This window comes from Phacochoerus africanus, chromosome 14, assembly GCF_016906955.1.
Source record: "Phacochoerus africanus isolate WHEZ1 chromosome 14, ROS_Pafr_v1, whole genome shotgun sequence".
NCBI lineage: Eukaryota > Metazoa > Chordata > Mammalia > Artiodactyla > Suidae > Phacochoerus > Phacochoerus africanus.
In genome coordinates, this window is record NC_062557.1 from 53,159,667 (window position 1) to 53,186,556 (window position 26,890).

At 46.9% G+C, this 26,890-nt stretch overlaps 1 protein-coding gene across 3 annotated transcripts in view; it reads right to left on the reverse strand.

The window, feature by feature from the left end:
* Positions 1–26,890, reverse strand: part of MYH10 (myosin heavy chain 10) — a 138,439-nt gene that overhangs the window by 96,748 nt on the left and 14,801 nt on the right. For 2 of the 3 annotated variants that reach the window (XM_047758522.1, XM_047758523.1), the window contains exons 3-4: positions 17,902–18,058; positions 4,535–4,562 (exon numbers count right to left, since the gene is read on the reverse strand). In XM_047758522.1, coding sequence (XP_047614478.1) covers positions 4,535–4,562; positions 17,902–18,058 — 185 coding nt within the window. Of the gene's footprint in view, positions 1–3,672; positions 3,690–4,534; positions 4,563–17,901; positions 18,059–26,890 lie in introns of those variants that run through there. The other variant, XM_047758524.1, reaches the window with a different exon arrangement.

Genomic DNA, 26,890 nt, shown 5'->3' on the forward strand with positions numbered 1-26,890 from the left:
CAGCTGCCAGAAGACTTACCCGATTAATCCAAGCCTGTTCACTGAGGCAAACACCAGTTTCAAATGACAGTGACCACCTAATCACAAGTACTAGTGCCTGTAATGGTCACTTGCGGTGACAAAAACAAATGAGCGCCTTTGGGTCTCTCCAGCAGCAGTCGTCCCCTCCCCCCCGTGCTTCCTGCTTCCAGACAGTCCCAAAGGTCCTCGTCAGAAATGGCCAGCCAAGCTCCCAAGGCTCCCAGCAGTCAAGGAGAGAGCAAAGCATCCTGCTCCTGGTCCCCTGCGTATTGCATGCAGGGCCACCATTCCTGGGACCCTGCAGACAGGTGACACCCAAGTCCTGCTCCTCCCTCGCTTGTGAGTAGAAGAAGGAAGCTCACTTTTCATGGCGTTTCAGTGACTAGATTCTTGTGGTGCCTTTATTAACTGATGCTGTATTATCAGGAATTTGGCTCGTTTTGTTCTGCATTCTGGAGGGAGCCTCTGAGTACCTGGAACGTCTTTGTTCTCCCTACTGGGCACCTAGAGAGCTCCGGGGCGGGTGCTGGTCAAGCCCAAAGACCAAACGGGTGATGAGAGGTTTGGGCCTTTGAACCCTGTGACAGGAGCCTCACCTCCTGGGACACTGAATTCAATGAATCCCGCCTATCTGTATAGCTATCCGGTCAGATGTACAGGCTGGCCTGGGAACCCCAAGCTCGTGGCTGGCATGCGCTGTGCAAGCCCAGAGGGAGGGGTGTGGGCTGGAAAATCAGGACTAGAACTGCATCAAAACACACGGTTTTAAAAAGACATTTGCAGATCAGGTTCTAAATAACTGACTTTTGAACATACATGGCCAGTGGAATTAAAAGAAAAAAAAAAAGCAAAAAAAGTAGACTGTTCTAGAACATAGAATTAAAATGAAGAGACATCAGGAAGGCATGGAGTGAGACCCTGACAAGATGGTGGATTTTTAAGTTATAAGCAGTGCCCTGAGAACTATTCTAGAAATTCGGGTGTGGATTCTACATGGGATGACAGTCCTGAGGCGCTGTCCTTTTTCTCCAGTGTGACAATGGCCTGTGGTTATGGGAACACCCTCGCTCTGAGGAGACACCTGCTGTGCATCCAGGTGTAGCGTGTGCGGGTGTCTGCCGGCAAGTGCAAATGGCCCCAGTAAGAGAAAACTAAGGGCCTGTGGACAGAGAGAACGGACACATGTAAGCGAAGGGTGACTAGGCACCACTCCTGCCATTTTTCAGTAAAATTCAGGTTTGAGGGTTTTTGGTTTGTTTTTTTTTTTAATAGAAACCTGGGGAAAAGGATCAGCAAAGGTTAAAAAAAGGAAAAAAAATCAAGTAAAGAAAATGTGAAAATTTTAAAAATCACTGAAGCTAGGGGATGACTATATGCGATGAGTCACTTACTATTCCATTTTTGCGTTGGTTTGAAATTTCCAGAAAGAAAAAAAAAGGCCTTTATGAAATGGTATAAGAAAGGTTTTACCCTTTGAAAACACATACATTATTCATTAGTTTCTAAAGCTTCCTAATCTGTACTTAAGCCTATTTCCTTGGTTCCTACTTAATTAAGAGATTGGTTCCTTTTTTTTGAATTTTTATCCATTTCCTAAGTATGCCAGGTTCTCAGGGGATAATTAAAAAGCAATCAAGGCTAAGTCACAGTTCCTACCTTACTGTCTAGCTGTAAAACATGACACACACGACTCAAACAACGAATGGGTCACAGTATTTAAGGAAAAGCGCCTGATGAGAGCAAACCAGTGTGGACTGCAACCTGCTGGGTCACTGCCATTCAAACTAAAGCAGGGAAGTTGCCAGGATCCACCAAAACGGGCCAGATACTAGGTGCTGGGTGGGACGAGGACAAGACTGGAGAAATGTCAAGTGAGGCGACAACTAGAAACAGGAACGGCAAGGTGGAGTTCCCTGGTGGTAGAGTGGTTAGGATTTGGGGCTTTCACCCCTGTGGCCCAGGTTCAGTCCCTGGTCTGGGAAACGAGATCCCACATCAAGCCACTGCACACCGAGGTGGGTGGAAGAAGAGGAGGGAGGGAGGGAGGGAGAGACGGGTCAAAGCAGAAACTGCAAGGCTTTAAGCCTCGAGTCTGGAAACACAGTATTGATGGAAAAAAAGGATACGGGGAGATGCTTCTTGTTTATACAGGAATAAAGGTTAATTTTTTAGGCATGTTGAGGTTTAAATTGGCATTTATGCCCTACTTTATACCTTATGCTCCAGCAATTATCAAACTACCTGTAACTGCTTGATACCATTTCCCACCTGCTGTCCTCTGGGTCTAGAAGGTTCACTGATTCTATAAGAAGCACGACGGACTGCGACAAGGTCAACGGTCTAGAAACTCTTCTGGTTGCACGGCTGCCCGCCTGAGCTAGAAATCCACTAGAAGCCAGGAAGTACGAGCCAAGGCTGCTGTGGCCCAGAGGCCCAAGACCCCCCTCTACCCACCAGGGCCCAGAGATGAACTCTTGGGGGATCCTTCAGACTCACAGCCCACCCACCATCCCTGTTCACTGCCTGAAATGTAGTTCTTCTGGTCACTTTTCATTCTTACCCTCTCCTCTCACGCTGTGTTGTCTTTCTCCCGATCACAAACCCCATTATTTTCTGCCCCCTGCCATACTCTCTGGGACCCCCCATTCCGTGGTGTGCAAAGTCACCCACCTCCTCACTGAACACTCCCCCACTCCCCACTGGCCTTACTGGACCCCATCTCCCTAGGGCAGCGTTCTCCACCCTTGCACCCAAGCCAGCCAAGTCAGAGGCATCCTTCTCACTCTCTCAGACCCTCTTGTTAAAAAGCTCTGCCCCCTCTTTTTTCCCGGCCCCTCTGAGGTCACGTGTAGAGCAGGAGCAGTGGCTCTGACCCTTGGATTTAGTCTGCCAAGTAAGATCATCAAAAACAAAAACCTGGCCGAGGGTCTGGCTTGGGGATGGACCAGCAGCAAGAGTGACCAGGCAGAAACCTGCATAACCCTTCTGCACTGGACCTTGCTCTCTTGCTGCTCTTGGAACCCCCCCACCACGTTAAAACCTGGCCTGGCCCTCTGGCTGAAGGACATACCCAGGCACCCCCGCCCCAGCCGGCCTGGCAGCTGACCGCGGAGGCGGGAGTGAGCCCAGGTGCCACAGCGCAGCCAGGCCCAGGTCAGCAGAACCGCCCAGCTGAGCCCAACCCAACTGCTGGGAAAAGCGTTTTTTGAAGAGGTTAAGTATCTGGGCGGGTTTGTGATTTGAAAAAGCTAATTCATATGCCTCAGCGTCTAAAAACAATGCTGAAAGGAAATCCACACACGAAGAGGACTAGCTTTGTCAGCCTCGCCCCCCCCTCCCCCCCTCCTCAGGAAGCACCGAGTTTCTGCGTCCTGGAAAGAGAAGCCCTCCCCGCCCCCACCCCGCCCCCACCCCCGACATCGGGCGCTATGGGCCTCCCCGACCCCGTCATCTCCCCTGACACCCACCCTGTGCCCTCCTCGCCCCTCAGTTCTCCGTCCCGCCCCGCTTCCCTCTCATCCGCATTTCAGTTCTCCCACATCGAAAACACACACAAATTCTCTGATTTCTGACTCCTCGACGGCTACAGCTTTGTGGAAGCAGTAGGCCGAAGGCTGGGGCCGTCGCCACGGCACCTCACCCCTTCCTCACCTGTGAATGTCGCCTGTCCTCAAGATTCCACGCTCTGAGGCCACCTCACTCCCCGCGCAGCTGCCAGCGCCTCCCAGGCCACCGGCACGGCGTTCCGGGTACTCCGCGGCCGCGTGGCCAATGGCCCGGTGACACCTCCACTCAGCTGAGCCACCGGCATGTCAAAGTCAGGGTCCTCCAGCAAACGCCTCACCTTCCACTCCGGACCCGTTCCTCCCCCTTCCCGCATCAGGCGGCAACCGCATCCTCTCTGAGCGCCCTTCTTAAGCCCGGAAAGCCCGGGTGAGCCCCGCCCCCAGCCGAGCCCCGCCCCCAGCCGAGCCCCGCCCCCAGCCAAACCCCCACTTAGATCCATCCGCTTCCGTCTGGCTCTGCGACCAGCTCTCCGTCAGCTCCGCCTAACCGAGCTTCCTGTTCTAACACTTCCTCCTGTCCAGCTTCCCCACTGCAGCCAACATGACCTTCCCAACGTGCAAATCTGACCATTTCCTGCCTGGACCTTGTTTTAGTCAATCTTGACTTTTCAGTACTTCGCACACAGCACACAAGGCGGTTGGTGATCAATAACGCTTCCCAACCTGGGAAAATTCCTGAAATGTCCAGTAGGTCAGCACTTGGACAAACTAAAGGGGTAAGTTTCACAGATTAACATTATGAAATGTGTGTGAAGCCCAGTTTGACAACCAAACAGTACCACCAAACTTAAGCAACGTATACATTTTCATCTTAAAACAGTAACTGCCAAGATTTACATCAATCTCGAATTACGGCTCTCCTTTCCCCCGCCTCCCATGCAAAAAAAAAAAAAGTTGCTTTGCTTTCCAGAGGAAACGAAAAGTCAGAACATTCAACATTTACTTACGTGCAAAGAATTGACTGGTCCTCACGATCTACAAAACAAAAACAAAAGGACAACGTGACCATTTGCCTGGTTTTTAAAATATCTGATCAATAATAATAAAGCTGCAGTGACAGATTATAAAATACTAGTACCTCTGCTCCTCTCAGGCCACATTAAGCTCTTCCCATCCCCAGTCTATACTATATATAGTCCCAGATCCAGCTCAAGCGGATCCTCTGGGCAGGTGACAATCCGGGCTCAGACGGCTTTATATGCCTAATCAACCTGGGTTCCCGAGCCTGCTGCTCATCACATTCAATGGGGAGTTTTATAAAAACGAGCCCCAGCTCTGCTAAATCATTTCGCTAGGGAGGGCTTGAAAAGCCCTCTTGAATTAGGTTCCCCAGGTGATTCTGATGTAGGGCCCGGTGTGGAAACCCCTGCCCTTGGAGAAAACCCACAGCCAGAGAGGAATCATTATTCATTTCACCTTAAGGGAGAAAAAGGAAGTATCAAAAAAATTAAAATAAAAAAAAGGGAGTTCCCGTCGTGGTGCAGTGGTTAACGAATCCGACTAGGGACCATGAGGTTGCAGGTTGGATCCCTGGCCTTGCTCAGTGGGTTAACGATCCGGCGTTGCCATGAGCTGTGGTGTAGGTTGCAGACGTGGCTCGGATCCTGCGTTGCTGTGGCTCTGGGGTAGGCTGGCGGCTACAGCTGTGATTCGACCCCTAGCCTGGGAACCTCCATATGCCGCGGGAGTGGCCCTAGAAAAGGCAAAAAGACAAAAAAAAAGAAAGAAAAAGAAAGTATCGAACGCCAAGTGGAAAAGAAGATTGAAGGAGAATAAAGGTCTACATGAGGCTTAACCATTGTCTCGTCTGCATGTTAAATACCTCCATAATGATGAAAGGTATGATGAAAAAATCCAACGTGATTTTACAGTGATGCATGATTTAAGTGTTCCTATTCAGCTCAATTTTTCAAATGAAAAGGCGAAATGCAACAACCCCTGCCCCTGCCGCCCCATGGCAAAACCACCAGCTCGGGCTGTAGGATTTTCCAGTCTCTTATGAGGGTCATTATCTCTATTTTACAGATGAGAAACGTCCTTCAAGGAAGCTAATCCTCCGGTTGCCTAGCTATTAGGGGACAAGAGGAGGGGGGGGGAGACCCCGGGCCTGTCTGCCTCTGGCGCCCGTGTTCCCAGCACTCCTGACCAAGACTGTCACTGCCTCAAAAGGAGCTGTAGTCCCAGGCCTGGCCGGGGTGGCACTGTTGTCCCTGCCTGCGCTGTGCATGCCGCTCTTGGGGGGAATGCCATCAGGTGCCCAGAGAAGATCTCACGGCAGGTCAGGCAGAGAGGACTTGCATCCACCAGAGAGAAAGAGTTCATTCGCAGTGTCATACGCCTTTCATGTGGCGTTATTAAAACAGCCATTCACATACGCTATGAACAAACTGACTTACACAAGAGTATAAGCCTGGCCCCCCACGTCTCGTTTAATTCCTAAGAGCTGCTAACCAGTTTTATCCTTCCTCCCGGCTGCCCCAGGCAAACTGGTTCGTAGCACAGAGGTGAGGTCTGGCCCTTTATCTGTTCACCTTCCCAGGAAAGTGCCAGATCCACAGCCGCGTGAGTTCTCTCCACCTGGCCTTCGTGCTCAGCTCGGCTCTGTCTCCTCTGTGTGGCCTGCCCAGACCGCCCCCCTCAGGCTCCCCGCTGTCCCCGGCTTTGAACCACATTCTGGAGTCAGACACACCATCCTGCCAACTGCCTGCCCTCCCAGAATGTGCTGTCTGAAGTCAGGGGCTGTCTTGCTTCTTTATTCCCAGAATTAACAGTGAGCCTCAGGCCTGCGGAGAGAACCCAACGCGAGGTGCCAGGCCAGGCGCTGGCAAGACACCAGGAACTGGAATCTTCTGTCCTGGCTCCAGCTTTGCCACAAACCGCCCATGGGTCTACAAATGAGGCATTGATTTCTGGCCGGTCTCAGGCTCTTCACCTATAAAACTAGGATTTTACCAAGTTTTTCTTACTTACTCTAAATACGAACCCGCGCGCCCCTGAAGTCTCCTGGCCTGAGCAACGTCTTGAGAGCTCCACTTAGCACGTTTTTGGGCTTTTCTTTTTTTTTTTTTTTTTTGCTATTTCTTGGGCCGCTCCTGCGGCATATGGAGATTCCCAGGCTAGGGGTTGAATTAGAGCTGTAGCCACCGGCCTACGCCAGAGCCACAGCAACGCAGGATCCGAGCCACGTCTGCAACCTACACCACAGCTCACGGCAACGCCGGATCGTTAACCCACTGAGCAAGGCCAGGGATCGAACCTGCAACCTCATGGTTCTTAGTCGGATTCGTTAACCATTGTGCCACGACGGGAACTCCTTTAGGGCTTTTCTGAACTAGATCACACATTGAAGAATTCAGGACACACACCAAAAAGTCACCAAAATTAAACTGCCTCTTAAGTGACTCAGGACGGCTTTCTCCCGGCATCTGCACGTGCGATTACCACTGTGTGAGACGTGAGAACTTCGCAACCACAATCCATGCTTCGAACCCGCTCCACACCTCTCCCCCCAGGCTTCTCACCACACCCCCTGCCTCAACAAGCAGAACCAGACCAAAGAACTCTCTTCTAGCCAGACCCATCTGCTCTTGCCGGGTCTCTCTGGTCTTGCACCACCAGCCTCGGGCCTCAGGTCCACTCTCAGCAGAATCAGGCATGGGCTTGGGGCGGGCTCCAAGGTTCTCTCCACTTTGAACCATAACTGAACGATTCCTCCCTCTGCTTCACTGAATCGCCCTCCTCAAGAACCATCTTAAGTACCACGACAGTTCACAGGGAGTTTTATCCTCTAAAAACCTATAAATGTAACCAGACGCAGCCTCCCAGTGACACTGAATGGAAACGCTTTGACTTTCAAACATGCAACGGGCCTTCTCAAGAGCAGGCGTGCCTTTGACAGCTCAGGTATTTTCCAAAACACGCCTCCGCGATCACACACGGAGGGACTCAACAAATCCGCGTTGGAGGAAATCATCTTTTTAATAGGGAAAAGGGTTTCCAATCAGTGACCTCGGCTCCTACCTTAAAACACCGGAAAAGAGCAAAGTAAACCCAAGATATGTAGAATAAAGGAAACGATACAGGGCAGAAATCAATGAAATGGGAAAGAGAAAATGGGGGGAAAAAAAAAATCAGTGACTACACGGCGGTTCTTTGAGATGGACGAAATTGATAAATCTCTAGACAAAAGGATCAGAAATGAAACACAAACTGCCAATATCTGGAATAAGAAAGGGAAAAACCACTACAGATCCCAGAGGTCCTAAAAGGATAATAAGGGAATATTAGGAACCGCTTTATGCCAAAAATTTGACCACTGAGACGAATGAGGTGATTTTTCCCCCCCAATACCAAAACATTTATTAAACAAGAAAAACTTCCTCCACTTCATTACAAGCGTGGCTCGTGTGAGGCCAGACACCCCATGCTCATCAATGGCCGAATTACTGAGAAAAATAGTTTGCAACGAGATGATTTATGAGACAAACGACTAAAGTTCAGGCAGTAAGAAATAATAACCTGAGGAGTTCCTATCGTGGCGCAGTGGTTAATGAATCCGACTAGGAACCATGAGGTTGCGGGTTCGGTCCCTGCCCTTGCTCAGTGGGTTAACGATCCGGCGTTGCCGTGAGCTGTGGTGTAGGTTACAGATGCGGCTCGGATCCTGCGTTGCTGTGGCTCTGGCGTAGGCCAGGGGCTGCAGCTCTGATTTGACCCCTAGCCTGGGAACCTCTATATGCCGCAGGAGCGGCCCTAGAAAAGGCAAAAAGACAAAAATTAAAATAAAATAAAGATGCTTTGTTCTCCTTGCCTTTTTCTCTCCTGATCTAAGAACATATCCGGTTTCAAAACTTTTTTGTGAAAAGAATCCTTTAATCTACATTGTCAAGGTTTACATTTTGATGTCTAGCAATCCTCTTCTTAAAATACTTTTTCTTAAAACGAGAGGGGTAGTTACTGTGCTTATGTCACTGTGTCACATCAGACATTTCAAGACGGCTGCTCAGGACGCCACCAGATAAATCGTCACTTACTGGTGCATCAATTGGGTATTTCCCGCGCTTCTGGGGAAGCTCCTGGAAGTTATTCTCCATCGAAAATAACAGCATCTGGGAGCCATAAATCAAGAAATACAACCGAGGAAAGAAGCGAGGACTGCCTGGGTGCAGGTGAGGGCAAGTGGGAAGAGCACTAAGAACAGACTGGAGGATAAAGAGCCCGAGAAGGTGGGTCTCCGAGGCAGGGAAACACTGGATTCATTTCTTTGTCTTGAAAGAAGACTTTGTGGGGGGGGGGTGTCTCTCAAACTAATGGAGGTAATTGCAAAACTACTCTGTTCCCCAGAATGGGAAAATTACTACCCCCAGGGAGAAGAGCAAATTGTATGAGAAGGAAAATGTGATCACGGGAGAGAGAAGTTAAATGTTGAATACGAAAATGCCAAAAAATGTCGACTCAACTTCTATGAGGAAGATGAGGGCGGGCAGTTAACTTTCCGGAGCTCAAGTCTGGCGCAGTGGAAACGAATCTGACTAGGAACCATGAGGTTGTGGGTTCGATCCCTGGCCCCGCTCAGGGGGTTAAGGCTCCAGCGTTGCCGTGAGCTGTGGTGTAGGTCGCAGACGCGGCTCGGATCCCGCATTGCTGTGGCTCTGGCGTAGGCCGGCAGCAATAGCTCTGATTAGACCCCTAGCCTGGGAACCTCCATGTGCCGTGGGAGCAGCCCTAAAAAGCAAAAAAAAAACAAAAAACCAAAACAACCTTCTTTCCTAACAGGAAGTCTACAGAAAACACCAGAAATTAAAAAGACTACCACAAGCCTGTTACTTATAAATATGTACATGTATAAGAATAAACAGACAAAATATGATTTCCTCTAAAAAGGACATTCGGCATGCTCAGGGTTAGGACAAGTGTCTTGTCTTTTTTTTCAATAATGTAAGCCTTGCTTGTTGCCTTAACTATCTTCATGTATGACTTTTTTTTTTTAAGGGCCGCACCCGCAGCATATGGAGGTTCCCAGGCCAGGGGTCTGATCGGATCTGCAATCGCCAGCCTACACCACAGCCACAGCAACGCAGGACCTGAGCCATGTCCGTGACCTACACCACAGCTCACGGCAACACCGGATCCTTAACCCACTGAGTGAGCCCAGGGATGGAACCTGCATCCTCAAGGTTACTAGCCAGGTTTGTTTCCACAGAGGCATGAAGGGAACTCCATGTATTACTTTTTAATAAAATGTGAATGTAAACATTCAAATTTCTTTGCCAGTTTGTGATCTTGATGTTATATGGACTATTCTGCACTGTTTAAGGGTCTACAACCATTTAGACAGCACAGGAATTATTTAGTCCTTGAAAGTTGATAGACTTCGCCAAGAAAATTACTTGGTCCTGTGTCTTTGAGATAAAGGCAACTCTTTGCCAGTGTTAACCGTTTCTCTCACTGGTGTGGTTCTAAGTTTTCTGCCTTATTTCAAGGCAATTTTAACTCTGTTTATGATGTCACAGAACCTTCATCCTTTCCGGTGTTTCTCTCTTCTTCGTCACATTTGCCCAACATTTGTTTATTTTATGGTCTTTTCGTGGAACCAGTTCAAGTTTTACTTAACAATTTTATGTTTTTCCTCTTGTTTAGGTTCATTTCATTTTGTGCTTTTTAAAAAAGTTGAGGTATAACTGACATGTACCATTTTATTAGTTTCAGGTGTACAATATAGTCGTTTGGAACTTGTATATACTACAAAATGATCCCTGCAATAAGTCTTAAGGTAACATCCAGGATGTACAATTTTTTTTTTTTTTTTTTTGGCTGTACCCATGGCATAGGGAAGTGTCCAGGCCAGGGACTGAATCTGAGCCACTGCAAAGACAAGGTCCAGGCTATACTTTTATTTACTTTTTTGGCCATAGCCAAGGCATATGGAAATTCCTGGTCCAGGGATCAGATCCAAGCCACTGCAGAGACAACGTCCAGGCTGTACCTTTTAAAAGAACTTTCTTTTTATTGTGAAAGGACATAAGCAAAAGCTCATGAGACAATGTACAGCTCAAGGAATTATCATAAAGTTGTCTTTTATCTACTGTATGAGTAAAAGGCTTAACTTGTCCACAGATTGTTTACGAATAAAAACACTTATAGCTATGAATTCTTTCTTAAAGCAGTTTTTTTGCCATAAACCATAAACTTTTTATATGTGGTATTTTGTGGTGGTTCCTTTCTAAAGAATCTGTAATAGCTATTTTGATTTCTTCTTTAACCAAAAAAGCCATATAAGATGAATGGTTAAGAGCAAAAACAGCAAGAAGAGCTCATTAAAAACATGCCTACAAAAACAAACCCAGTTGGAAATCTTGCTGTTAACATCTTGTCTTACTGCACCGTGGTCAGAGAATGGGGCCTGATCTCAGATTTTTATCGGTGGCTCAGCACAGAAATGACAAGCCACGGTTATAAATGTTCTTTCTGCTCGATGGATAGCAGTACTGCACATACATTTCTCAGTTCAAGCTTGCTAACGTGTATGGATCACATTCTCACATTCTTTTTTGGGGGTGGGGGCCTGCACCCATGGCATGTGGAAGTTCCTGGGCCAGGAATCAAACCCTCTGCACAGCAGTGACAACGCTGCAGCCTTTAACCGCTAGGCCACCAGGGAGCTCCTAATCACACTCTTTATGGTCTTTCTCCCCCCTACTCATCTCCAGTTCTGAGAGAAGCATATGAAAGTTCCCTCTATGATTGCGGGTCACATCTTTGCATTCCCAATAGCTGTTGTTTTAAAAATGTGATGTGACGTAATGGTGTAATTTAAGCATTATCTGGCTCTTCTAGGTAACTCTTTCTCCCTTAAAATTCTATCTCGGTTCCCTCTTCCTCGCTCTCAGCTGAAGCCTCGCTTTGTGTTTCGCTGAGAAAACAGGAGCATTGTCACAAGTTCCTACCGCCGACCGTCTCTACCCACCTACCGGCAGACACTTTCAAAAAGTATGGTCGCAGAGGAGAGGATGGAAGAGAGAACTTTCTTTTTCAAAGTCAGGGGGAAACTTCAGCATATTGACTGCAAACATGAAGAGCTGGAAAGACACTGTACGAAAAAGAATGTCTATATATGGATGCCTAGCTCACTCCGCTATCCAGCAGAAACTGGCACAACGTTGCAAATCTATACTATACTTAATAAAAAAAAATTAGAAAAAGGGGGGGGGGAAACCTGTAAAAAGGAAAGAGAAGATAAGCACGCTGTGAGAGCCCCGAGACGGATTCCTGGCAGAGGTGCAGGCACTGGGAAGACAGGTCTCTGACAGGAGGGGACCCAGGAGAGGACAGTTTGTGCATCTGGCTCAGGAAGCTGGGCAGCTCCTCTCCAGTGGCTACTGGCTCTCTGTGGAAGTGGGGTCGGGGGCACCAGCTGGAGAGGAAAGGGGGCCACAGGGGCCCCGGGGTCTGAAGCAGGCCGAGGTTTGAGATGGTCATTACAGAGAGTGTGATTTTAACCTTAACAGACGAATAAGGATTAGCAAGGAGCAGTCCGCATGGAACCTGGGCTCGTGGTCATGAAAGTACCGGACTGGCCATCTGTTCAGGTGCGCAAACACAACTCTGGAGGCAGCGGCAAGCCAAGCGAGAGCATTAAAAAAGACAAGCATCTCGATTCATCCAGGTGATGAAGATCGAGCCACATGGAACAAAGGGACAAAGGGACCGGGGTTTAGGATACTGACAGAGGAGAGCTGAAATCCACAGGGGACACAGGGTCAAGGTGGTACCGCTAATACACGGGAAAAGCACAATAGGGCAGGGACCAGAGTTATAACCTGAATCAAAGAACACAGTCAGGAGACTTACTGACTGAACAGCCAAGGCGGAAGGGTTTTGCAATAGAATGTCTGAAATATTTGAAAAATAAGGCAATTTCAGAGGGTGACAGAGTCTAGGGAGTTGGCAGCCTGAGTGAGACGATAAGACTGAGACCGGAAAGATCTGGTTGTTCACGAAAAACTAGGAAGTAACACAGGGTTACGGCAGGTCTCGAGGCCCAGAGGAACGGGGCGTGACAGGTAGGGCTAGACCTGTCACAGAGAAGGGGCAGGGAAACCCAGGAGAAAGCCGCTACAGGCGATGAGGGCATCAGAGGCAGGCCAGCGTCTTCAAGGGATAATGGAAAGGCTGCCATCAGTAATAATGGTCCAGCAGAGGCACTGGGAGGAAGGACACTGACCCCATCTCCCTGTGCATGGATCGCAGCTGGGGGCGGGGGAGGGCGGGGGGACCACCTTCACGGAGAGGCTGAAACCCCATACCCAGGGAAAAGCCACCAGGAAAAGAAAACTGAACACACAGGCAAGTGTGCACACCCCAGAGTGTGAGTTTCCAAAGGCTCAACGAAGAGAGAGCATTACGGGAATGAAGACATGACCAGGAAAGCAGGCCGAACAAGGAGACGGGGATTCTCAGACTCCCGGAAGACGCAAGACCCTCGGGTCTTAGACATTCGTGGTGGCCCCTGCAACTACTGTTACAGCGCAACTTGCCTTTGTGTTTATCTAGGTCAACAGAGGGTTGGCAGCCGTGCTCCCGAGTGGAGGCCACGGTGGGGGGAGTCTGCGCTCTTAGCGGTCTTAGGTCCCCAGGTATGACCAGGTACCAGGCACGGGTCTCCGTGTGGCTGTGTTCAATTTCTAACTCATGGGGCTGCAGGAGAGCAGTCTGAGCCCAGGGACGCCCTCTCCGCTGAGGTCACCTCATTTTGCGGCCCCCACACCTCCTGCAGGAGGGCAGCTGTGGGTCTCCTTTCGGGATTCCTTCCCCGCACTTACTGAACCTCCTCAGTCTCAGGACTTGTCTTTCTTCAGAACTTTGTCAAAAATACCCTTTCTTGGAGTTCCTGCTGCGGCTTGGTGGAAACGAATCTGACTAGGATTCATGAGGATGTGGGTTCGAGCCCTGGCCTCGCTCAGTGGGTTGAGGATCCAGCGTTGCCGTGAACTGTGGTGTAGGTCACAGACATGACTTGGATCCCACCTTGCTGTGCTGTGGCACAACAGGATGGGCGGCATCTCTGCAGCACCAGGAGGCAGGTTCCATCCCCAGCCCAGCACAGAGGGTTAATGATCCAGTGTCGCTGCAGGTACAGCATAGGTCGCAACTGCAGCTTGGATCTGATCTGATCCCTGGCCAGGGAACTCCATATGCTGTGGGGCAGTCAAAAAAGTAAAAAAAAAAAAAAAAAAATTCACTTCTTTCATGGCTCCTACAAGTCTAGATGTATGTACTCCACGTCTGCTCCTCTTTCTGTCATAATTCGCATCAGTTTCTTTTGGCGGTGCATTCTGGAAGAATGCCTTGAGTTAGTGCTCGGATTCCCGCCTTAGTTTCCAATAATACCACTTCTGCCATTCCATGCTCTATGGGGTTTGTGATTCGTGAAAGCAAGTTTATGTCCAAAAATTCTACCTCTGTTCATGCGGTTGGGGAGTATTTCCTGGGCAACGACTATGTGCCAGGCACACTCTGCGTCTTACTGATGCACTACCCCCTGCAATCTAAAGTTCAGGGAAAACATTAAGCTCTCTTCTGTTTTTGATTAAAAAAAAAAAAGTCTATTCAGGGGGGCCATGTGCTCGGGGTCCTCCACACGGGCCCCTCTCATGCGATGGAGCCTCTTTGTAGCCCACTGACGTACAGCTACTGCTCACATCTGTAAGTGAAACCCTAGACGGGTGAGCCCCGGGAGCTGGTGTGCGCGTCACGAGCAGGTGCACGAGCTGCTTGCTGTCCGCCTGCCTGAGGAGACGTCCCACCCGACTGTGCTGTGTCCTGTGTCCTGCGGCAGCAGGTGGCCCCCTTCTTACACAAGGAAATGCTGTGGAATTCGGTAGAGTGGGAGGGGGTGGGGGTTTTGTTTTGTTTTTATTGTCTGTTTTTAATTATCACATAATCAAAACTATCGACTAATTCTTCTAACTTTCACATGCAAGTTTACTACTGTGAATAAGAATGTGTCACGTGGCCTTGGTTTTGAATCCTCATTCATACCTCTTGCTATCATTTTCTTGGTCACCATTTGGGCCTCAGCAAGACCGGGATAGTGCAAAGCTGAGGATAGAGGGAATACTGGGGGTGGGGAGCACTGCGTCTCTTTAGGGACTGATGGGTTTTGTTTCTTAAATAAAAGCACACTCAGAAAAAAAAATTGGGATAGTAATTCCATTTACCTTACAGGATGGCTGTTGTGGATTAAACAATACACATTCAAGCACTGAGCCCAGTGCCTGGCACACTCTGACAGTCAATAAAGGGTCACGCTAGCACTAACGATAATATTAACAACAATACCACATGCTGGCAAGCCCCATCTTCCTCACTCTGTACTCAGAGACTTGGCTTGGGAACCCAGAAATGGGGGGTTTAACATTTACCCCCGTTAACTATTCTGTTAGTTTTAATTCACCATTCAACCTGTTCAGAGCTTTTCTTTTTTTCTTTTTTTTCTTTTTAGGACCCCACCTGCAGCATATGGAAGTTCCCTGGCAAGGGGTCGAATTGGAGCTGCAGCTGCCAGCCTCCACCACAGCCACAGCCACACCAGCCAGATCTCAGCCACATCTGCAGCCTATGCCGCACCTGCAGCCTATGCTGCACCTTGCGGCAGTGCTGGATCCTTAATCCGCTGAGCAAGGCCAGGGATCGAACCTGCACCCTCATGGATACTCGTTGGGTTTTTAGCCCACTGAGCCACAATAAGAACTCCTGAAGAGCCTCTGAGAATTCTGCTTCTTTCCATTAAATGTATTTCTTTTCCTCTTAGTTTCATGTCACCTATAAATTTTAGGCGCATGCATCCTACATCTTTTTTTTTTTTTTTGTCTTTTTGCCTTTGTTAGGGCCACTTCCCATGGCATATGGAGGTTCCCAGGCTAGGGGTTGAATTGAAGCTGTAGCCATCGGCCTACACCAGAGCCACAGCAACTTGGGATCCGAGCTGCATCTGCAACCTACACCATAGTGCATGGCAATGCCAGATCCTTAACCCACTGAGCAAGGCCAGGGATCGAACCCGCAACCTCATGGTTCCTAGTCGGGGATTCATTAACCACTGCATCACGAAGGGAACTCCTGCATCCTGCATCTTCAAGGACACGGATTAGATGTTGGTAAGGGCAGACAACGTTCGGCACACACCCTGACACCCAGCCAGTCCCCGTCATTAATCAGCACCCCAAGAACAACTCTGCACCCACAACACAGGGATACCCTGGAGAAGTCCCAATTCTCCAGTAAGTTGACAGCACAGTCTCAAGTGACGGGAGGAATATTTTCATGCCTTTCTGAGACGGTTAACAACAGATTCTCAAATCTTTCCTGGCAGGTATATTAAGCTCAATACTGTAGAGCTTATTCCCCTTTAAAAACATTGGAATTATGTATGTGAGCCCACGGAGACTCCCCTTCCACACAGTCCTTCAAACACCAGGGGGCCAAGTCATCTCAATTGTGAGACCGCGTCTATTTAGACGAGGAAATGTGGATTCAATTAGAGCAGGAGTGTACATTTGCCAATTTCTTCTCCCATATAAGGCAAAGTTTACCCATTCATACAAATGCTTTTCTGCATATAAAGATCCATCTTCTCAACAGAGACACCGAATCAGCCACAAAAAAAAAAAAAAAAAAGCTGATGATTCTTCTTTCTCCATTAGCTAATGTCAATTTATCACAGTTGTGGCCATTTCTTAACATTCTTTGGCTCTGAACTTAAGAAAGGGTTACTCATTGAATCTTTTTTTTTTTTTTTTGAAGCCTAAGTTCATTTTGGATTGCAAGCCTCTCCTTAGTGATCGAAGCCACGAGCCTCGCCCTGAAGCACTTCCTGTTTGTCTCTAAAGACCTGCTATGTAACAAGCATCCAGATATACCTGAGGAGGAGACGGGTATTATTCTTACTAGCTCCCTCACACGACCCTTCAGACTCAGCGCCCAGGCAGCCTCTCCATGACCCGGGACTGATGGTAAGTAGACGCAGCATCGCATTTTCTTTCTCTTTTTGGCCTCGCCCTCGACAATCAGAAGTTCCCAGGCTAGGGTTTGAACCTGCGCCACAGCAGTGACAAGGCTGGATCCTTATCCCACTGAGCCATCAGGGAACTCCAACATACTGTTTTCTGAAGATCGTGGAACCGTTTCATAAGAACATCATAGATTTTAGTATATCCTATAGAATTTATGTTTTTTAAAAAAGAGAGGCAGTTATTATAGATTTCTCTTAGTGCTAGGAAGTCCCATGTTTAAATGCAGTCTTGTTGAGCAATAATATTAAATGCTACATTCTACTTTTCAAAAAAAACTCCTCCATAAACTGTTGTATCTGAAGCCACAGCGCAAATGATTGACTCTTCAAACATATATTTCATTCTAAATGCAAGAGGAAACAATTGCAATCAACCAGCTGACACATGCTGTTCAACTTACGTCCTTTTTCATGTATTTCAATTAAAAATATTTTATGATCTTTTTCTCCCCAGTGATGCATCCACCTTGTCTATTATTCTTCCTATTGGCCCTTCTTGTTGGTTTTAAAACTAATTTGACAGAGCTTTGATTATACTGGCTTGTGGTGGAGACCAAATTATATAAAAACTGGATGCTTTTTTCTTTTTTTGGCCCTGCCCACGGCATGTGGAAGTTCTGGGCCAGGGATCAAACCCACACCACAGCAGCAACCCAGGCCACTGCAGTGACAATGCCAGATCTTTAACCCACTGTGCCGGGGCCAGGGATTGAACCTCATCTCATCTCCCAAGACACTGCCAATCCCGTTGTGCTGCAGTGCGAACTCCCAAAACTAGATGCTTTTTTTATGATTAATTTTATTTTTTTCCTTCTTTTTTAAATAATGATTTTTATTTTTTTCATTATAGCAGATTTACAGTGCTGTCAATTTTCTGCTGCACAGCAAGGTGACCCAGTTACACATACATGTATACATTCTTTTTTCTCACATCGTCATGCTTCATCACAAGTGACCATAGTTCTCAGTGCTATAAACAGAAAACTAGATGCTTTTTAACGTAAAAATTAACATGAAGTATTTATGAAGCAATAAACATACTTACCAGCTGTCTACAGAAAATGGCTACATTGTCCAGTCTAAAGAATTCATAATTCTTCCATAATAAACATCTATTACTTTTTAATCTTAAAAAAAAAACCCCAAAACTTAAAGCCCTCTGCAGAAAAAACATTGAGACATTTAAAAAAAAATTACATTTAAGAAAGTCTGAGTATTTAGTATTCTGACATTTGCAGTTACCTTGCAGCATGCATCTGTAAGCAGATTCAGATATAGCATAGATGTGGGGAGGCATCTCGTGGCGTTTCTTCCCTCTGTACATTTCAATAATATTCTCAGAGTAAATTGGGAGATTCTTGTAAGGATTTATGACTACACAGAAGAGTCCAGAATAAGTCTAGAAGAGAGAAAAACACAATACAGGGTTAAAAAACAAACAAACAAAATCAAACGACACACAGCAGAACAGGGTCCAATCAAGAGACAAACCACACCGTAATTTGAACAGGGGAACTTGATCATTTGCACAATTAATCTATCTCTAAAATTAAATCTAGCCCATAATGGGCAATTCCAAACCACAAGTCATTCTTCCACGGATAGCTTATTAAGTAGGACTCTGCTAGAGTCAATTCCCTCATCTGTCAAATGGAAACAATAACACATGCCTCATGGCTTCACGAGGTCGTCGTTCAAACAAAATGCCATTGGCCTCTTCGCACTCATTCTCTCACGAGTGTACAAGGTATGAGAAGTCCATTAATGCAGTTTCAGACTCCAGATTGCAACTCATCTTTCAGAAAATACCACTGTTCACGTCTGGGTACCGTACGTAGCAAAGAAAAATGACCACAGTCACCTGAAAAGGTGATTATTAAAGCCATTTTTTCCCCACGGTTAGATCTTTTTTACGCTTGTAAATTTTTTTGCTTTGGAACATACAGCTTTTTTCACAAACATAATTTATGTCAACCTGTTGTAGGTGTATTTTTTAAAGAACTGACAACTATGTTACCATTTTATTTCCACTTCTGAACGCAGTCAACCTCATGCAAGAGAACCCACATAAACAAAAGCTCTTTCGGGGGGCCCTCCATCGTTTTTTAAGAGCCGCTCGTCTGGAAGACACAAACTTTCCTGGTGAGGAGGGTAATCAGTGCTTGGAATCAATGCTATGAGCACGTTGCCTCTGGAGGTTTTTGAATTCACACAGAACGATTTCTGAGAACTGACTCTGGGAACTAAGGAAAAACAAGAGTGGTCAGGATGGCTGCCAGATGCCCTGGTCCACAGGCAACAGCTGTGTTCGGAAAAGCTGCGGCCTTGGCAGCGGCCACCAGGAGGCGCTCTCGAGACCATTCTATTCTGAACACCGCAGTTGATGCTGAGAGGGGAAAGGCAGCCCCCCAAAAGTTTACGTCAGTCAGAGTTTAAGTCATCAGAAGCACTTCTCTGGCTGTTCCCTTTTATCTTTGCTTCCCTCCCAAAGGAGGCTCAGGCGTGGGATGCACTTCCTACCTAGATTAGGGCTGGGAAGGAGACAAAGGCAAAGCAAGGACTCTGCCCTGAGCTCACTGATTTGGGCCTTTGCCTGACGTCCGCCCTGACCACATGGACGCCGGCCCTGTTTGGCCGAGGCCACAGCAATCACCTGCCCCTCCCTCGCTGAGCACCGGGGCTGCAGCCGTGGCTTTCCTGCCATTGAGCATCACACCTCCCGGAGCGGGGCTGGCTCTCAGGCCTCCCACCCCAGCGGCCTGGCACCTTCTACCAACCCAGTCCCTTGTCTAGCCAGCCCAGCCTCTCTCTGCCACCCACAGGACAAGACGGCAACGAGAGACACTAAAACCAGAGACGTTACTAAGGGTGAGAAAACTCAGAAGAGGCAATCTCAACATTATAATTTTTTTACTGAGTTGAATTTATACATAGGAAATCTGCCAAATCATAACTATACATCTCAACTGAACTGTCATAGACACAACCTCCACTTTTTTCTTCGAAAATGACCTAAGGCTACAGATTGTGAGGCTGCAAATTCTGCACCTCACGTCCTTCTGTAAGAGACAAACACAGATTGGCGAAAAGAAAAAGAAAGGAAAGGAAACCTAAAACCTCCGAGTTAAAATATGCAAATTCAGTGTAACATCCCGAAGCACGTCCAGCACGGTCACATCATCACCAGGACATTTGTGATCAGATGTCATCCGAACATGTGTCTCCACCATGTGTTGGGTACTTTTCTGAGGACTAGGGTTACAAAGATGAGTAAGTCTCACAAATATGAGTAAGTCATCAAAAAACAAGGTTGAATAACCATCGGTATTCTATGCTTGCCAAAGAGGAGCAGTAATAGAGGTTTAAGTGGAAAACACGAAACCCGAGTGCTTAAAGAACTAAACTTCTAACTATCTCGAAAATGAGCTCAAATGTTGGGCTCCTGCGTAACTGATCGCTGAACCAGTGCTGGGTCGCTTTTGTCTTCCTTAAGTCACATGCGAGGAGGGTGATGTGCTGGCAATTCCTCTGGCAGCCTCAAGTTGGAATTAAACATCATCATCAAGTCTTTGATTGACTACACACACAAGATATTACGGCACCTTCACGAAACATACACTCTAGGGGAGTTCCCACCATGGTGCAGCGGATGCCAATACAACTGGCAACCATGAGGTTGTGGGTTCGATCCCTGGCCTCGCTCAGTGGGTTAAGGATCCGGCATTGCCGTGAGCTGTAGTGTAGGTCACAGACGTGGCTCGATCCTGCATTGTTGTGGCTGTGGTGCAGGCCGGCAGCTGTAGTTCCGATTCAACCCCTAGCCTGGGAACCTCCATATGCTGCAGGTGCGGCCCTAAAAAAAAAAAAAAAAAAAAAAAAAAAAGAGTTCTCGTTGTGGTGCAGTGGTTAATGAATCCGACCAGGAACCATGAGGTTTCGGGTTCGGTCCCTGCCCTTGCTCAGTGGGTGAACGATCCGGCGTTGCCGTGAGCTGTGGTGTAGGTTGCAGACGCGGCTCGGATCCCGCATTGCTGTGGCTCTGGCGTAGGCCGGCGGCTACAGCTCCGCTTCGACCCCTAGCCTGGGAACCTCCATATGTCACAGGAGCGGCCCAAGAAATGGCAAAAAGACAAGAAAGAAAAAAAGAAACATACACTCTAGGGATGAAAACAGCCAGGACACACTAAACAAACAAGACACAATCTCAGGCACTAAAAAGAGGGTGGTACAAAAAGAGAAAGATGAACAGGTGTTATAAGCAGTAGGGAAACCCTGGAGCAGAAGGGACAAACCCTGGGGAACTGAAGGTCACGGCCATCTTGTCAGAAACTGTAAAACTAGTAGCAAAGTCCAGACCTAGATAGACTTTGATGTTCTCTTTCAAGACTATTAGGTCAAAAGGAGGGATAAAGGAATTCCTATTAAAATAGTAAGAATGGGAGTTCCCTGGTGGCTCAGCAGGTTAAGGACCTGGCCTTGTTACTGTTGTGGCACAGGTTCGATCTCTAGCCTGGGAGCATGCCATGCGTGTGGCCAAGAGAAAAACAGCAAGACTGAAACTTGGTGGCAGGGTATATCCACGGTGAGTGGACACCAGTCTTGCTGACAGTAGCTTGTTCTGTGCAAAGTATGAGATAAGAGCCCAGACAGGCAAATGGAAGCATTTAGATTCTGTCCTCTCTAGGTGACTGGGTATCAGGGGTTCAAGACAGACGAGTGATGGAATGAAAGAGGCATTTCTGGAAAAAGTGGAAGTCTGGCAGCCATATGGAAAAGCAATTGACGAGGCAAGAGGTGAGAAGCAGGGGGTGGAGACGGCGCCAATGTGGTCCTGGCACAGGAACGGGCCTGCAGTAGAGAAAAGGCAGGACAGAGACGGAGCAGGGGTAGGTCCTGGAGAGCGTGGGCTGGAAACGCCACAGCCCCGGCAACTCTGCACAGAGAAAAGGCATCCCAGCCGAGCCGTGGTGGAGAGGACGCCCGAGGCGTCAACGTCAAACTTTAGGGGCTGGAGAAGGTACAGATGGAGAGGAAAACTCATGTGACTTACGGGGAAACGTAAGGAATCCCCTTTTAACACAGTGTGACTGCGGAGTGTTGATGACTGCCTAGCGACCGCTTGGAAATACTGGAATCCTAAAGCCATGACAACAGTTTGAAGAACTGTAGAGGCCTGAAGAATAAATGTGCAAAGGCTTTAAAGACACTAAGTGACGTGTTTAGATACTTTAACCTAAGGAAGGCATATAAGAATTAAAAACCTGCAATTTTGGAGTGTGCTCATGATGCAGTGGCTTAAGGATCTGGCATTGTCATTGCAGCAGCTCGGGTTGCTGCTGTGGCACAGACTCGATGCCTGGCATAGGAACTTCCATATGCCATGGGCGTAGCCAAAAACAAAAAACTTGCAATTTTTCAAACACCCTATGCTGCTTTATGCCTCTGTGCTTCTTTATAAGCTGATCACTGTGCCAGGAATGCCCATCTCCTGTCCAGTATTTTATTCCTCTTTCAGGGTCAGGCCTCAGTTTTCAGGATATGGCGTTCCCGTCGTGGCGCGGAGGAAACGAATCTGACTAGGTACCATAAGATTGCAGGTTCGATCCTTGGTCTCACTCGGTGGGTTTAGGATCTGGTGTTGCCGTGAGCTGGGGTGCAGGTCACAGAGGCGGCCTGGATCTGGTGTGGCTGTGGCTGTGGTGTAGGCTGGCAGCTGCAACTCTGATTTCACCCCTAGCCTGGGAACGTCCATATGCCGTGGATGTGGAGAAGGAAGGAAGGAAGGAAGGAAGAAGGAGGAAGGAAGGAAGGAAGGAAAGAAGAAAGAAGGAAAGAAGGAAAGAAGGAAAGAAGGAAAGAAGGAAAGAAAGAAAGAAAGAAAGAAAGAAAGAAAGAAAGAAAGAAAGAAAGAAAGAAAGAAAGAAAGAAAGAAAGAAGGAATATGCACATACATTCACAGCTTTGAAGGTCTGCAGAACCTGAAAGTGGAGGCGGGTACAGACGTCGATGTGACAGAGCGGACGTGACGGTCCCCTGTTAGCAACTGTGACCTATGCCACTGTGACCTATTCCAGAACAGGGGACCGGACCGGAAGCATCATGCAAACCCACACCCCACCTGCAGCTCTCAGAAGAAATCAGACCTCCGTCCCCAAGGAAAGGAAGAGGAGAGAGAATAATTCACTCACATTATTTGCAAACACTACACCTAGATAAAGCTTATATGTGTGTTTAAAAAAACGACATGTAATATGAAAAAGTTCATGATCCAGAATATTCAGAGAGAGAAATGACCTGTGGACATTCTCCACAAAATAGCTAATAGAAAACTTTAAGAAAGAGATTGGGAGTTCCCGTCGGGGAGCAGCGGAAACAATCCGACTAGGAACCATGAGGTTGCGGGTTTGATCCCTGGCCTCGCTCAGTGGGTTAACGATCCGGCGTGGCCATGAGCTGTGGTGTAGGTTGCAGACTCGGCTTGGATCTGGCACTGCTGTGGCTGTGGTGTAGGCTGGCAGCTGTAGCTCCGGTTAGACCCCCAGCCTGGGAACTTCCAGATGCTGCAGATGTGGCTCTAAAAAGCAAAAAAAAAAAAAGAAAGAAAGAAAGAAAAAGGAAGAAAGAAACAGATTGATTGATGCCTGCAACAGAATGTCATATAACATGGACTCTTTTTTTTTTTTGGTCGAGCCCACAGCTTGGAGAAGTTCCTGGGCCAGGGGTTGAATCAGAGACCTACAGATACCAAAGATCCTTCACCCACTGAGCAAGGCCAGGGATCAAACCCACATCCTCATGGATATTAATCAGGTTCATTACTACTGAGCCACAGTGGAAACTCCTATATTCTTTTTAGACAGGTAACAGTTACAAGTCCCCAGAACTGTTGCTGAGAAAACAAGCAGCAGAGCAGAGCTGCCAACATCATGCAAAGCCACCAAGGAGGGTCAACACCCAGGCTTTCAGCTGGGCCCCCAACTGCTACTCCTTGAGAGTTTAGAGTATCCCAGATGGGAAGCATGTCAATCCCTGACTGATTTACATGTGCCAGACCCTCCTAGTCTATTTTGATTGTTTAATTTATTATTTTCTTTTTCTTTTATCTTTCTGTCTTTTCTAGGGCCGCACCCACGGCATATGGAGGTTCCCAGGCTAGGGGTCTAATCGGAGCTGTGGCTGCCAGTTTACACCACAGCCACAGCAACGCCAGATCTGAGCTGCGTCTACGACCTACACACCCCAGCTCACGGCAACACCAGATCCTTAACCCACTGAGCAAGGCCAGGGGTCGAACCCGAAGCCAGGGATCGAACCCGTCATGCTTCCTACTTGGATTCATTAACCACTGAGCCACAACGGGAACTCCTATTTTCTTTTTTTTTTTTTCCCTTAATTTTTCTTTTTAAGGCCAGACCTGTGGCATATGGAAGTCCCCCCGTCAGGGGTCGAATCAGAGCTATGGCTGCCAGACTACACCACAGCCACAGCAAACCAGATTCAAGCCGCATCTGTGACCTACACCATAGCTCACGGCCACCGCCAGAGCCCTAACCCACCGAGAGAGGCCAGGGATGGAAACCACACCCTCGCAGAGACAATGTTGGGTCCTTAACCTTCTGAGCCACAGCAGGAACTCCCCAGACCCCCTTAGTCTAACTGCCCGCGCAGAGCGAAACCCTACAACGAGCTTATTGTCACCCAGAGCCTCAGATCACCTTCACAGTTTCTGATATACAGTAGTCGGCACATAAGGAGATAGCTACAACTAAAATCCAAGATAACACATGGGTCCCCTGTGAATTTATTTTTATCGCCTTGTATTATTATCTTGGACAATATGTTTAGGTAATTAAAAGACAGAAAATAGATTAGTAAAATGGATACATCTCTGATGAGACTCATTTTTAAAAAGGTAGAACAGATTATCAGTATTAGGAATGAGAGGGACCATCAATACAAAGCCTATAGGACAAAAGGGGCTACTATGAACACTATGCCAAGACATTTGAATTTTATTTTTATTTTTTAGGGCTGCACCTGCGACATACGGAGGTTCTCAGGCTAGGGGTGAATGAGAACTACAGCTGCCGGCCTACACCACAGCCATAGCAATGTGGGATCTGAGCCACATCTGTGACCTACACCACAGCTCACGGCAACGCTGGATCCTTAACCCACTGAGCAAGGCCAGGGATCGAACCCATGTCCTCATGGTTGCTAGTCAGGTTCATTAACCACTGAGCCGTGAAGGGAACTCCAAATTTGAAAATTTAGATGAAATAGACAATGTCCTAGGGAAAAACTCAATTATCAAAACTGATACCAAAAATTTTTAAGCTGAAAAATTCTCTGTGAAAGAAAAACTGCCCCACAAAGAAAATGGAATCATTATTTTAAAAAGAAATAACATCAATCCTATCCAAACTCTTCCAGAGGAAATACAAAGATGAAATATTTCCTGATTCATTTCATAAAAGCCAACACAGTCTTGACGGCAGGGCCATTATAAGAAAGGAAAATTTTAAGTCCATTTCCTTCGTGAATATAGATGCAAAAATTCAAAACAAAATATTAGCCAACAGAATCTAGCAACCCATAAATATATAAATACTTGGTCTTTGCAAGGTTAGTTTAACTCTAAAAATAGAGTATATATATATATATATATATATATATATATATACTCTACTATATATTATATATAGAGTATATATATATATATATACTCTATTTTTAGAGTATATATATATATATATAAAATTCACCACAATAACAAGATAATCAGAAAATCACACTATCATCTGATCAGATGCTGGAAAGACATTTGATAACATGCAATTGAGATTTTTAAAAATTCATCCATGCAGGATAAAAACTAGGGCTAGAAGGAAATTTCCCTGAATCTGAAAAAAGGATATTCAAAACAAATTGCTTTTTTTTCCCCCTCTGGCTGCACCCGTGAAAGATCCCAGGCCAGGGATGGAACCATGCCACAGCAGCAACTCAAGCCACAGCAGTGGCAACGCCAGATCCTTAACCCACTAAACCACAAGGGAACTCCAAAAAAAAAAAAAAATCATTCTTAATAGTGAAAGGCTGAAAGCTTTCTCTCTGACATCAGGAATGATACCAAGATGCCTCCAATCACCACTATTATTCAACAGACATTTACCGAACTTTCCAAATAATGCAATAAAGCAATGTGTAAGAATTGGAAGGGAAAAAAATAAAACTATTATTCGCAGACGACATGATGTGTTCACTACCATATCCCAAAGAATCTTTGGCTAAACTATTATAATCAATAAATAAACTTAGTAAGGTTGGTGACTATAAAGTCAATATACAGAAATTAATTGTAAAAAACATGGCAACTGTATTTCTACATAATGGTTAACAATTTACATGCAACACTGAAAACACCACTTAAATAGCATTTAAAAAATAAAATACCGGAGTTCCCACTGTGGCTCAGTGGTTAACGAATCCGACTAGGAACCATGAAGTTGCGGGTTCGATCCCTGGCCTCAATCCGTGGGTTAAGGATCCGGCGTTGCCGTGAGCTGTGGTGTAGGTTGCAGATGCGGCTTGGATCCCGAGTTGCTGTGGCTCTGGTGTAGGCCGGTGGCTACAGCTCCGATTCGACCCCTAGCCTGGGAACCTCCATATGCCGAGGGTGCGGCCCAAGAAATGGCAGAAAGACAAAAAATTTAAAAAAATTAAAAATGAAAAAATCAAATACCTAAAAATAAATCCAACAAAAAAAGTATAAAAAATAAATCTAACAAAAGATGTACACAGCCTCTACCAAAAAAAAAAAAACCCCTAAAAATATTGAGAAAAATTAAGAGTAATTGGGTCTACTCATGATCTGGAAGATTAGATACTGTGAAGATCTCATTTCTCCTCCAAACTGAGTTACAGAATCAACAAAAATGCAATCAAAATGCGTGTGTATGAAAAACTGACAAGCGGGTTCTAAAATTATATTGAAATGCAAAGAGCCTAACAACCAAAACAACCCTAAAGAACAAAAATGAAGCTGTAATAATTCAGACAATGTGCCATTAGCCCAAGGATGGGCACACAGACCCAGGAAACAGGGCGTCGGGGCACAGTGAACAGCCCCTGATTGATGACAAAGGGGGCACAGGGCTATGTCTCAGTACCTGGCACTGGGTCAACCGAGTAGCCATGGGGGTGGGGGCGGGGGATCAATCTTGCCTCCACC